This window comes from Palaemon carinicauda, chromosome 6 (assembly GCF_036898095.1).
Source record: "Palaemon carinicauda isolate YSFRI2023 chromosome 6, ASM3689809v2, whole genome shotgun sequence".
In the NCBI taxonomy this organism is placed as follows: domain Eukaryota; kingdom Metazoa; phylum Arthropoda; class Malacostraca; order Decapoda; family Palaemonidae; genus Palaemon; species Palaemon carinicauda.
Window position 1 is genome coordinate 158,602,037 of NC_090730.1, and position 14,768 is coordinate 158,616,804.

Below are 14,768 nucleotides of genomic sequence, written 5' to 3' on the forward strand. Positions count from 1 at the left end.
GGGCATAGGCTGTATCTTGTCACTTCGTGGCCACTTTCATGGGGCAACTTCATTACATTTTTTTATCATAGAGAAAGTCATTCTCATGCATTATGCAACAAGTTCCCACAAATATAGTTGCTCCTAAAATTTTAATTAGCCATTTTAATCATACAAATTATTTGTAGTTAAGTTGGTGGCTAATAGGTGGCCATACTATAGTTCTCTAGTTCCTATTTTTAACAGTAGATGGCTAACAGCAAATTAACCAATCAAATCGCTTAGATTTCCAGCATGGCAGCCCCCAGGACTTGCTGTATTCATTGTGTGTTGGAGGAAGAAAGTGATGTTTTACCCATATCTGATCAATGTATGTCAAAAGTCAAGGAGGTTAATAGAAAGTGGAAACATTTAGATGGTATTCAACGTGAGGTAGCAGAGAAACTGTCTGAAACTTTTGAAAAACTTTAGATTTAGACCACCTTGGGTACCATGCAGAATGTTACCGAAGGTTTACAGACAAACAAAGGATCGAAAGGGCCATTGTCCGCTGTTCTAAACGTAAAGGCATTAATCCAGGTGATCTTCTTGGAACACCACCTCGAAAAAGTGCCCGGCTAAGCCTAATTAGTGGGTCATCATCGCAAACATGCTCTGCAGATCATCAGCAGCTAACTCTGCCATCCACTAGTCAAGCTAGTCGAAGAAACCCCATCAGCGGGCAGCAATTGCTAAGGAATGTGAAAATATGGCTGGGAAGGGAGAAACAGAAAGGGGACGGAAAGACCTGGATGAAACTCGAATAAAACATGATGAGACAGCAGTTAGGAGTATAATGTCAACCATAAACTCAATGGTTAATCCATTTGAGTATTCAGGGGAGGACCTAATTAACATTTGCTCCGGCACTGTAGCTCCATCTAATGTGAGGTCAGACCTTGAAACCGCTTATGGGAAAGGGGCTGATGCTATCAAAGAATTTGAAGAGTCCAGATTGAAATCAGAGCCTGAGAAACTATTTGAGCCAATCAAATCAAAGAAATTGAAGACCTTTGCCACAGTTGCAAAAACATCAAAGGTTAAATTCGAGTCTGAAACAGTGCTACTCAAAGCCACTAATGACATGTTTAATCGCCTCCTGATTATTGGCAGGAGTAGGGAAGTAGATTTAAAGAAACTCTTGGCTTACTCATTGACACCTGTACCTTTGGCTTTGGCAACTGGCAATGGTACCATTACTAAAACAGATAAAGCAAAGTTGATGAAGAAATTGGAGGGTCTGGCTGAGTGTGTGAATATAGAGGACATACCTCCAGGGTCTGCTTTGGTGATTGATGGAATGGCATTTATTCAGGAGGCACAAAACATTCCAGCTAAATTTGGGATGTTTGCAGACAAGCTTTTGGTTGACCTTATCAGGTTAGGTAACCAGTATGGCTGCCAAAGGGTCGACTTTGTGTATGATCGCTATCCAACACACAGTATAAAAAACTGTGAGCGAGGTCGCAGAGTAGCCAGTGGGGCTCAATTGGTGAAAATCACTAGGCCTGACCAAAAGACCCCTAAACCGTTTAAGAAGTTCTTGGCTGAGGGGTCAAATAAAGAAAACCTCATGGAGTTTCTTTATGAAACATGGGTGAAATGTAAGCCCCAGGTTTTTGGACCTATTGCATTGGTTGTCTCACATGGAGAAAAGTGCCACTCTATAGCTGCAGTTGATGGTAAAATTATGATCATTGAAGTGTCTGACCTCTTCTGTGACCATGAAGAGGCTGACACGAGATTACTGTTGCATGCAAATCATGCTGCTAGAAACATCTCAACAGTTATAATAAGTAGTCCAGATACCGATGTTTTTATGATATCCCTAGCACTAGCTCAGGAAATCCCTGCTGATTTGCTATTTCAAACTGGTGCTGGGGACAAGCGATGAATTATCTGCATTTCCAAACTGGCTGAGAAACTTGGGGCAGAAAAATGTCGAGCTCTTCTTGGTATGCATGTTTTTACTGGGTGCGACTTGGTTAGTGCATTCAAAGGGAAGGGAAAGGTGAAACCCCTTGACATATTTAACAAAACTGTTGAATATGTCAATATGTTTGCAGAGTTGGGAACAGAATGGGAAGCATCAGCTTCCATCTTGCCCATGTTTGAGAAATTTGTCTGCACACTGTATGGTCAGAAAGAATGGTCAGAAGTAAATGTTGCAAGATACAACATGTTCCGGCTGACATGCAAATCAGACTCGGATGCTGCCTCCAAACCAAGATTGTCTGCTGCATCATGTAAAAAGGGCAAACTATCAGGCAGCAATTCACCGTAGGTCCCTTCAGCCAATCATGCATGCTCCATCTTCCAATGGTCATGGCTGGAAAATTACTGGTGACACCCTTGTCTTTGAATGGATGGCTGATGACCCGGCTCCCCCTAGTGTACTAAAAACTGTGAACTGCAAGTGCCAGAAAGGTGGATGTAAGGGTGCTTGCTCATGCAGCAAAATGAATCTTCCTTGTACTGACTTATGCAGTTGTCAGGTTGAGAACTGCACTAATAGGATCCCTGAGACAGAAAGTGTATCTGACCCTGACGTCTCTGACTGACTTCTCTGACTCTGGTGTGTCTGATGATGAATACTAGTGAATGGTGGAGCGCTGCTTTGCAGTACAGTTCCATCTCGTGAGAAAAATTTGCAGCAATAGGCCCTACTTAATTTCTAATTCATGATTATTTGCTATGGTGGGAAAAACACTACTTTATCTCCGAAGGATTCTTGTCAATTTTGCTAGGTTTATGAGGGTAAATTTGACTCAGGTTCTATTTTCGGTTTCCTTTTATTGTTGTTGGTTCTATTTTGGTGTCATTTTATAGTTGTGATCTCTTAAAGTCTGTAAAAGTTGAATTTGATTTTGGTTGCACACTTAAAGCAAAAGATAATGGACATTTATGATAACCTGGAAGTCAAGTTAACAGTGTAGTTCAAAATACCACCACCAGGGTGCTGTTGTTTACATTTCTATTGCATAATGTTAATCACATGTTATGATACATATATACAACACTGTACTCATTCCTAAAAACTGAAAATAAAACGTTTTCTACTGAATATAAATCATCTTTGTGTTTTTGGTCATTTTCACTTCTGATGATTAATTGGTTACATAATGGCCTATAACTAATTAAGGAGCAACTATTTTTGCGGGAACTTTGCATATTCTGATTGTCCTGACCCCCATGGTTCAAAATCAAGTGGAATCAACTTGCCCCAAGAAAGTGGCCACGAACTCAAAAACTAAGCCCCCTACAGCTTATGCCCCATGGCCTAGTAGCCTATATCTCATTTCTCTTCCTCTTGTTTTGTTAAAGGTTTTATAGTTTACATAGGTAATATTTATTTTAATGTTACTGTTCTTAAAATATTTCATTTTTCCTTGTTTCCTTTCCTCACTGCTGGGCTATTTTCCCTGTTGGGGCCCCTGGGCTTATAGCATCCTGTTTTTCCAACTAAGGTTGTAGCTTAGCAAGTAGTAATAATAATAATAATAATAATAATAATAATAATAATAATAATAATAATAATAATCAAAAGAAGGCATGATTATCATATAGTCATAATAGCATAGCACCCTGCTTTTCCAACTAGGGTTGTAGCTTAGCAAGTAATAATAATAATAATAATAATAATAATAATAATAATAATAATAATCAAAAGAAGGCATGATTATCATATAGTCATAATAGCATAGCATCCTGCTTTCCAACTAGGGTTGTAGCTTAGCAAGTAATAATAATAATAATAATAATAATAATAATAATAATAATAATAATAATAATAATAATAAGCAAAAGAAGGCATGATTATCATATAGTCATTACAGCATAGCATCCTGCTTTTCTGACTAGGGTTGTAGCTTAGCAAGTAATAATAATAATAATAATAATAATAATAATAATAATAATAATAATAATCATCATCATCATCATCATAAGGATGCATGGTTATCATATAGTCATTAAAGTACGCGAATAATGGCGAAAGAACTCATACATACTGGATCATATCTCCATTCCATGGAAGGAACAGATTCAGTGTTTCGACAGTTGGTAGCTGTTGGTGGCCTCCCTGTCGAATGTGGAACTACCCAGCAGAACTGTTCGCTTTGGACCCTGATGTATTTCCTCCAGCACAGAGAGAAGTACTGCAAGATGAAAATATTCTTATGGTAACTTAACAGAACTTTATATATGATTTACAAAGGTCATACAAAATCTGATTAGTCCTGGATGGATTTTTAAGTGATTTCCTTTCGAACAGTGCCATGGAAAATAGTAAATCTCTAATATTAACCAATGCAACATTGCAGAATAATTCTAGTCATTTTGATGATTATTATAATTTTGATCATTTTCATCAGAAAAAAGATGGTACTCTGCATAACACTAATTCAGGAGACTAGAGTCCTAAAATGATAATGGAAAGTCCCTTTTAAATTGAAGTTTATGACACAGCAAAAGTGAGCTAAGTAATTAATTGTTGTTATAGTGAAAAAAACACTAGCAAAGTTTATCAAGATGTTGAATTCTGATGATGCTACTAATATCAACAAAAACTTGAATCACATGATATTCCAACAAGGATAAAGCCAAATACTTTAAGAATGGAATATCAATACTGCCATCTCATTAAATAAGAACACTTTTCTGCAGAACTATGGCCCCTTAATGTATTGATTATGTATTATATATAATGCAATTGTTCCTAGAATGCAGCCTATATCCTACTTACTGTAGTGCTTACTGTACATTAAATAATCTGAAAGATGGAGAAAAGTAGTTTATCCAAAATCAAAACCTAGTAAAACACAAAAAGAACGAAATTTGAAACATGGAAAAAAGTTTATCATCAGACTGATTTTATACTGCTTATTTCTACAGTATTTTTAAACATCATTGCACGAGCCAATTAAACCACTGGACATTATAAATTCCTAAATTTCTAAACTCCAAATTTATTATGACCTAAACATAGGCAAGAATACCATAATACAGTACCAAATGATGTTTATCTGAATGTAATATTACCATAATACACTATCAAATGATGTTTACCTGAATGTAATGCTACCATAATACACTACCAAATGATGTTTACCTGAATGTAATATCACCTTAATACACTACCAAATGATGTTTACCTGAATGTAGTATTACTATAATACACTAACAAATGATGTTTACCTGAATGTAATATTACCATAATACACTACCAAATGATGTTTACCTGAATGTAGTATTTCTATAATACACTAACAAATGATGTTTACCTGTATGTAATATTACCTTAATATACTACCAAATGATGTTTACCTGAATGTAGTATTACCATAGTACACTAACAAATGATATTTACCTGAATGTAATATTACCTCAATACACTACCAAATGATGTTTACTTGAATGTAATATTACAATAATACACTACCAAATGATGTTTACCTGAGTGTAGCCCCCATGGCATGGATAAAGAATCATATCACCATACTCCTTTCCACCATTATCCACGCATAAAGATGGTGCCGCCACACTTTTGATCTAAGAGGAAAAACAATAAAACATCAATCATCATAATAAACCAACCAAATATTTAACATCAGCATTAGTGCACTGGCCACCCAGTCTCATCAAGTACTACTAGCAATACTCACAGTGCCATTAGCAAAGTCTGGAGGCTCTACGGGAGGGTATTTCTCAACGAGGTCAGGTGCTACTTCCGTTAGGAACCACTTGAAACTTTTGCAGTTTAGTTTTTTGCGTATCTGAAAGATAAATAACACTTGACTATAAATCCAGTTTCATGTGAGCGAAATCGTGTTTACCGTGTCAATTTACTCTAACTACTAAGTTTTCTGTGCAAAATTTCTGAAGTAATTATGGGGGAAAATTATTATTACCATCCATGTTATTGCTATTATTATTATCCTTAGTTGTTGTATTATTATTATTATTATTATTATTATTATTATTATTATTATTATTATTATTATCATTATTATTATAACAATAATAATAGTAATAATAATAATATTTGGGTAGACCCTCTTTCAAGCAAGTTTTGTTTAAAATAATGAAGATCAATGCAACTAAGGCAGATATTATTTCTAATAATAACAACAACAATAATAATAATAATAATAATAATAATAATAACAATGTTTATCCTTACCTCCAGTTCCCTGGAAACATCCCCAGCATCAACTTCCCGCAAATGGGGATTTCTCCTATAAAGGGCTTCAGCATATTCGTCCATCCATACCACAGCCACTCTTTTATAATTCTGTAAAAACAGTGACAAAAATTAGATAAATTTTCCAATGGAAACCTTCAATACTACGTTTTCATGAGCAAACAACTTGAAAAACGTGCTAAGGAGTTCAACTCTGTCATTCATTATTCACTAACGTAAGTTCAATATTAGCTAGCAGTTGGTAAAACAGTGAAAAAATAAGATAAATTTCCCAGTGGAAACCTGCAACACTTTAAGTTTAGTACTTAAATAAAGTACTAAGGAATTCAACTTTGTCATTCATTATTCCCTAACTTAAATTTTCATCCGCATTCTTGGTTGATATAAATGTTCTTATAAAAGATTGAAAGATTGGAAAATTATGAAATAAGAAGAATGGCAGGCGTAGTAAAGATTACAGAAGTGATAAGAATGTCACGACTGAGATGGTGTGGACATGTGTTGAGGATGGATGGTGAGGATGGAGTGAAAAGGACTTAGGAGGAACCTGTTAGTGGGGAAAAGATTGAGAGGGAGGCAGAGAATTAGATGGCAAAAGGATGATAATGAAGAGAAGAGATTTGGTGGAAAAGGATGCCTTTGATAGAAGACATTAGAGAGGGTGCATCGGGCAACCGACCCCTTAATGTAGGGATAAACAAGACTTTAGACTTAGGGGATAACCGTGGGAAAGAAGAAGTACTTATTATAAAACAAGAATTGCTTAAATTATATGTACTGTATTCACAGAAACATAAGGAAAAATTATTTACAACACAGGAAATATGGGAGCAAATCTGCATTAAAATATTTTGTAAAATGTATTGAAAATTAAGATACAAAGAGAGCTTTCAAGAACCTATTTAAACAACTACCTATTTAAACAATTTTCAAATTTTCTAAGTCAACAGGCATCACATAATTTTACAGGACTTAGGAAATAAAAACATTGTTTAAATTCCAAATTTCACTTTGCAAATAGTTTCAACATCTTTATTCAGAGATAAAAGAGAATCAAGCTGAATCTCGAAAAAAATATTTGTTTTTATTTTATTTTTTACTGAAATATCAATGTGGATCTTATATACTATTTTTAGATTCATGCTTTTACAAGTGATTTAAAATAAAAGAAGAAAATTATAAGACGAATGTTACACTGATATTAACTGGTTGGTCTCCAAGCTTTTCAAGTTACTTATGGGTAAATGATTGGGTGGCATTTATGGCATACTTCGTTCCATTTTTCTTTCTAATTATTTCCTGACATTTAACAAAATGCTTCAAGTGGTTAATATATACTTTACAAGATCATCTAAAAATATTATATATCAGTTTACTTATCTTACATATCTAATACTTTCCTAATTCAAGTGGTTAAAAGATACTTTACAAGATCATCTACAAATATTATATGTCAGTTTACTTTCTTCATTCTAAATAACGAGTGCATCGACACTAAAGATTAATTCGTATTCTAGTATTCTAAAGAAAATTCTGTGCTTATCTCAACAAGTTTCAACAGTTTCAAAGGTATGAAATTGCTCCACGCAATAAATGGAAACTATACCTTGGAACTAGTCAAGTTGCCAGTGCTCCAAACTGTAGGTTAAACAATGCACACAATGTAAATTAATGTCCATACACCTATTTCATAATGTACCAATGTGTGATTTATTTTCTACATACCTCTATAATCTGAACTAATGTGTAATTATTTTCTACATACCTATATAATCTGCACTGTGTGATTATTTTCTACATACCTGTATAATCTGTATTTGATATTCTGTAGTGCGTGTATATACACATAAATATATATATATATATATATATATATATATATATATATATATATATATGTATATATATATATATATACATATACACACACATATATATATATATATATATATATATATATATAATCTGCTTTAATATTGAAATAAATGTCGACACTCCTGTATAATTGTATCGTTGTGTAAATAAATGTCCGTGTGGTCGTATGATCAGTATCAATGTATAAATAGGAATAAGTGTACACCTGCATACGTATGTTATCTGATTTTTATATCCCTTTATAATTTGACTGATTGTGTAAATGAGCTTCTACCATTTATAACCTTGGACTGCATTAAAAAAATGGTAAATATCCTGGAATAGATGTTGCCAAGCATTTACCATTTCAAAAACGCATATATTGACATAAATGAGTGATATTATGGTCATCAACCCATAAAAGATAATAATAAAGTGGGGTAAAAAATTACGGTCACCTATATTTTACTGAAATAAGACTAGGAAAAGTATATTTTTACAGAGAATTTCCGATTAAAATTACAGGGTTCTTTTTGACAGTGTATATGAAATTCCAAATGGAATTAGAAGATCTGATAGGAGCAAAAGACTTACTAGCCAGCCTAATGTGAACAAGGATTCGGAAACTAAATCAGTCACTTATGAAATAGGCAGTGAAAGTAAAAGATTTTACCCTGAAAATGTTGAACCTATTATCAATAAACTAATCACTTCAACTTTTGAGTAAATTTCTATGCTTCAGTGGAGCACATCAAATGATATCAAGTTTGTCTTAGTATTAACTGATACTTAGGCATGTCTTTTTTTATGCTTCATTCTCTCTCAACATAATCTTGAAAATTCTACTTTGCACTCTAACATTGATCTATATAGATCAGCATCACATAATCTGAAGGAAAAAAAGAAAAAAAAAAACCGAGCCTATTTTTCATCCTGAATTCGGTCTTGTGATATCATCTGAAATACAATGTCTCTTAAACCACGGGCTCCATAAATCAATTTATTCAATGAAATAAAAAATAAAAAACTAAGAAATATGTGTTTAGAACATTTCTCTTATGTAATTTTTCACAACAGCTGCTGATGGGTATAATACTCTTACAACTTGCAGAACCATCCTCTAAACTTGAGTAAAGCTCTGCTTATTAAAATTTTCAGAATTGAATAATCTTTCACCAGATCTTTTTGTATGAGGAACCGGGATCTGGTCTCCTGGTTATCAAAAGCTAAGAGTTGTAATAAAAATCTAGAAGCAGATTAAAGCCAGCATAATATATGAACTAGAATTTAGATATGATATATGTATGGCATACAATAACAGGATACAGTGCAAGAAGCACTTGACCTATTAAACCAGCATAATTATCTGACCTTACTAAGATAGTCCCCTTTGACTGACGGCCGTCCTTTTGGTGCATGGCGAAAAATGTGTCCAACTCGCGAACATGGTGCATCAAGCATTCGACCTCCACACTGCCATATCTAAAAATAATTTACTTATCAATATGACGCTTTATTTAACGTTCTTTGCTTGATGGCACACTATTCTATCTGTTTACTTATTTTACTCACTGGGCTATTTTCCCTGTTGGAGCTCTTAGGCTTGTAGCATTCTACTTTTCAAACAAGGGTTATAGCTTAGCATGTAATAATAATAATAATAATAATAATAATAATAATAATAAAAATAATAATAATAATAATATTACACTTTATTCAACGTTCTCTTGCTTGATGGTACACTCATGTATGCTATTCTACAAGTATGTTTCCTTATTTTACACACAGGGCTATTTTCCCTATTGGAGCCCTTGGGTTTATAGCATCCTGCTTTTCCAACTAGGTCTGTATCTTAGCACGTAATAATAATAATATTAATAATAATAATAATAAATACCATAAGAATATTTATCTGTTCATCAAATACAAAATATTTCACATCTTCAAAATGAATGTAAATTTAATATGTCCCAATTGATTATTTTGTTGTTAAAATGTTGAAATCATCTTTGCTATGCAGGAAGGGAAATCAAATCTCACCTTGAAAGAGAGGTCATACTGCTCTCCGCCCCAGATAGCTAAACCGGGGTCATATCCGCCAAGTTCCCAGAAAAAGCTACGGCTTATTGCAAACAGTCCTCCATTCATGACAGGATTCCTGATAATGAAAGAATACGCATATCACTAACTTATAAATATGGTAAACATTAAAATGAGGAATAAAATAGATGAAGGATAATAGTAAAGAATTGTAGCACTGAAATAAAAAGCTAAAGGGAAATACTAGTTTTACAAATGGATACTCAAAAAACCATCAGGCAAAGCAATTATTTATAGCACTAAAATACGGATATTGATTCGTACGAAGAATAGATCATAAAAATTCTAATATTAAATGACCATTTCAGTATGATTCTAAATACACTGAACAATGTATAGGATAATATATAATACAAAGAATGACACATTTTATAAAAACTATAACATCTTATACGTAAATGGTTTATAAGCACCCAGTGCATGATAAAAATAAATCCATAGTTTTCATAAAAATTCTGTAGGTTGAATATGTAATTTTTTTGAAAATCAATAGAACTTGTAGACAACTAAAATCAGACCCCTAAACAAAAAAACAAAAAAGCTACTATATTCATAAATTAGAATAAATAAAGTCTGGTTATGAGAGGTTAGAGTTTGTTAATAAAATTGCCATTGAGGGTTCTATAATCCAACTTCAGTAATGACTGTTTCCCTTCTTAAATGATTATGAATGATTCATCTTGATTTCTGCCAATAATGTGGCTAAAGTATAATTGATCTTAATATTGTGCATGATGCCTTGCTTACAGTGTTTAAATTTTGCATCATTGCATCAATGTCATCCCCCACAAACACATACATACACACATATGTTTATACATATATATATATATATATATATATATATATATATATATATATATATATATATATACGCTATATATATATATATATATATATATATATATATATATACACACATAAATACATATGTATGTATGTATGTATGTATGTATGTATATATGTATATATATATATATATATATATATATATATATATATATATATATACATATACATATGTATATTTCCTGTCACACTGAGCAGCATTGCCAAACATATGACTACTCAGTCTCTCCCAGTCCCAAGGGTAGGGGGAGAGGGAGCAGTCATACCCTGATGAGTGGGAGCACCCCAATAGGAAAGGGGGAGGGGGTGGGAAGTGTTAAATCTTTTTGTGCGCGTGTGTATGCATATCAAAATATTTAGATGTCATTTTCGAAGGACCGCATACGTTAGTAAATATATAAACCAAATACATATTTTTCTAAATTAAATCAATGCAAAAAGCTGTACAGTTAAATAAGAAAAACCTAGTATTGTTATCTTCAGACTTACTCAAACGGTTCTGGAAGCTTATCTCTGTCCTTAGGCCCTAAAGGAATTCTCTTGTAGTACAGCCTCCAATCGAAAGCTCCTCTGCCACCATTGTCCTGTATGTGATATGCAAAGTTCTCCTGGTCGATCACATCGATAAGGGGACACACAGCGGTACGGTAATTTTGCACAATGGGATCTGTGGGAGAAAAGAAAATAATTTCAGTAATGCTGAAATATATCTATGACACAGGTCTTCAACTTACAGACATTCAGAGATACAAACACAAATCCAACTGGTATCATAATTTTCAGATGCAGCCTTGCTAATGTTTACAGCGTTTCACAATTGTTTCCTGATATCTTCAGTTGCTTCTCCATTTGTCATTATATTGTGAAGTCTTCCTTCTTCATCAGATATCAAAAATGGGTTTTCATTACCTTCTATGAGTCTTATTATTACTTGAATATTGCTCTCCTGAGACAGAGTATTTTAAACTGTTAAATATAGGTTTACATCTAATTCATATGTGTTGTGACTTGAACTTGGTATTTGTCTGTGTTAATTTGTAAATTGAAAAAACATAAGGATTTATCTCTCACATAGCAACACAATTTTTCGTTTTGAAGTACCGATAATTCCTGCAAGGCTCTTCTGAGATATATTAAGTTTGTATACTGTAATAGATTAATTAAATACTCCAATAAAACATTATTCTATAATCTAAGTAAGTAAAACAACATTTGCAATAACCTGATATTTACTTCATGTGAAACGGGAATATTTGTTGACTTTTTCCACTGGAAATCATAAGTATGGGAATTAGGTTAGGCCTATCTAGACCAAAATTTAACATAATTCGACTTAAATGTGAAACCTATTAAGTTTGTAAGTTGAGAATCTTTCTTATTTCCTGGATGTCTGAGGGAAAGAGGTTATACTTAAATGTTATTCTCGGGTATATGAGAATCACAGAAAACATTCTGAATTAGAAGATTGGCCTTATTGAAGAAATTGCGATATCAAGAAAATTGAAAATCTCACTTGATTCACAAAAACTTTCTCTTGATAAATTGTGGTGGCCTATTGGAAACATCACTGTCTGGCGTTCTGCTAGAAGGGAGATTGAGTTCCGCTCAAACTCAATAGTTTTTTGTAGCGTCTGCAGCCTCACCATTTTTGTGAACCAAGGTTTGGAGGTTTGGCGGAGCCTACAGGTCTACCTGCTGAGTCTTCAACAATCATTGCCTGGCCCTCCCTGGTCCTTACTTGGGTGGAAGGGGGGCTAGGGAGATGCATATGATCAGTCACCCGGGTATTATCCCGTTGAGATACTAGAGTTATGGGGTCCTTTGACTGGTCAGACAGTACTACATTGGATCCTTCTCTCTGGTTATGCTTATATTCCTTTTGCTTACACATACACCGAGTAGTCTGGCCTATTCTTTACATATTATCCTCTGCCCTCATACTCCTGACAAAACTGAAATTACCAAACAATTCTTTTTCGTTCAAGGGGTTAACTACTGCAATGTAAATGACCGTGACTACGTTAGATATGGTAGACAGCTCTTCTAGGAGAATGTCACTCCAAAATCAAACCATTGTTCTCTAGTCTTGGGTAGTGCCATAGCCTCTGTAGTACAGAGTCTGTACCATGGTCTCTCACTGTCTTGGGGTAGAGTTCTATTGCTTGATGGTACACTTGGGCACACTATTCTATCTTATTTCTCTCCCTCCTGTTTTTTAATTTTATATTTCATATAGGAAACATTTACCTTAATGTTGCTACTGTTCTTAAAATATTTAATTTTACTATTAAATAAATCTCTTGCAGTTTATTTATTTCCTTATTTCCTTTCCTCACAGGGCTATTTTCCCTATAGGAGCCCTTGGGCTTATAGCATCCTGCTTTTCCAACTAGGGTTGTAGCTTGGGTAATAATAATAATAATAACAATAATAATAATAATAATAATAATAATAATGGGGCATTGTCACTGTCCCTTGCCTCTGCCATTCATGAGCGACCTTTCAACCGAATAAGGTTTTGATATTTCTTAAATATGCTGAAATACCTCACAGATCTATATACAACAGACATATATCAACTCTATAAAATCTTGCAGAAAGCATAAACAGGTTTTCCATCCCATATGAAGTACAGATATCATTAAAAAGCAGAATCATGCAATTAGTTCATTATGCATGTTGCATAAGATTTTTTCATAACTCTGACCATCCTTTACATTAAGATCTCCTTGGACAACTCTATTCTGTTCGTAATACTAGACAGACAGTTAATTCTAATAGCCAGGCCTTCTCCATCATGAGGCTCAATACTACACAGTATTCTAAAAGTTTTGTTCCAGCTGTTACCAAGTTGTGAAAATTACCTTTAGTTGAATCAGTAGAACTTCAAAAGTTCAAAATTGACCAGGCTGACAGGAGTCATTTTATAGTTTATATATGACATATCTGTTTTTGACGTTGTTAATAGTTTATATATGACATATCTATTTTGACGTTGTTACTGTTTTTAGAACGATTTAATGTTAATTTGTTCTCATCATTTATTTATTTCCTTATTTCTTTCCTCCATCGGCTATTTTTCCCTATTGCAGCCCTTGGGCTTATAGCATCTTGCTTTTCCAACTAGGGTTGTAGCTTGGCTAATAATAATAATAATAATAATAATAATAATAATAATAATAATAATAATACATGTAAAAGACTCATGCAACCCCACATATAAATTAAATTAATTTCTCTAATTGGTCAAGCCAATTCCCAAACAAATTAGATTATTGTGCAAAACATCAATTAGCTATTTCAATATAAAATTATTCCTCTAAAAATTTGAATGAAGATTTCTTAATTAATGAAAGACATATTATTGTATAAAGAAGTTATGTCTTACATATTTCTACACATACGTGCATGCGTGCGCGCAGACACACACATCTGCATGCACAATTACTGACTTGAACTTTAAATACATATCAATGACAGTTCTAGTAAGTCCTTTGGACGAGCAAATAAATATTATTAACGTTATTATTATTGTCATTATTATTATTATTATTATTATTATTACTTGCTAAGCTACAACCCTAGTTGGAAAAAGCAGGATGCTATAAGCCCAGGGGCTCCAACAGGGAAAATAGCCCAGTGAGGAAAGGAAACAAGGAAAAATAAAATATTTCAAGAACAATAACATTAAAATAAATAAATACCACCAAATAAGGGGCTATCTTTGAGCAAAGTATTTGAACTG

General features: G+C 33.4%; 1 protein-coding gene across 3 annotated transcripts in view; it reads right to left on the minus strand.

Moving 5' to 3' along the window:
- The window catches only part of LOC137642764 (N-acetylgalactosaminyltransferase 6-like), a 261,626-nt gene that overhangs the window by 164,843 nt on the left and 82,015 nt on the right, over positions 1 to 14,768 (minus strand). For all 3 annotated transcript variants that reach the window (XM_068375609.1, XM_068375608.1, XM_068375607.1), the window contains exons 5-11: positions 11,513 to 11,690; positions 10,115 to 10,232; positions 9,446 to 9,556; positions 6,200 to 6,310; positions 5,682 to 5,792; positions 5,473 to 5,568; positions 4,029 to 4,175 (exon numbers count right to left, since the gene is read on the minus strand). In XM_068375609.1, coding sequence (XP_068231710.1) covers positions 4,029 to 4,175; positions 5,473 to 5,568; positions 5,682 to 5,792; positions 6,200 to 6,310; positions 9,446 to 9,556; positions 10,115 to 10,232; positions 11,513 to 11,690 — 872 coding nt within the window. The remainder of the gene's footprint in view (positions 1 to 4,028; positions 4,176 to 5,472; positions 5,569 to 5,681; positions 5,793 to 6,199; positions 6,311 to 9,445; positions 9,557 to 10,114; positions 10,233 to 11,512; positions 11,691 to 14,768) is intronic.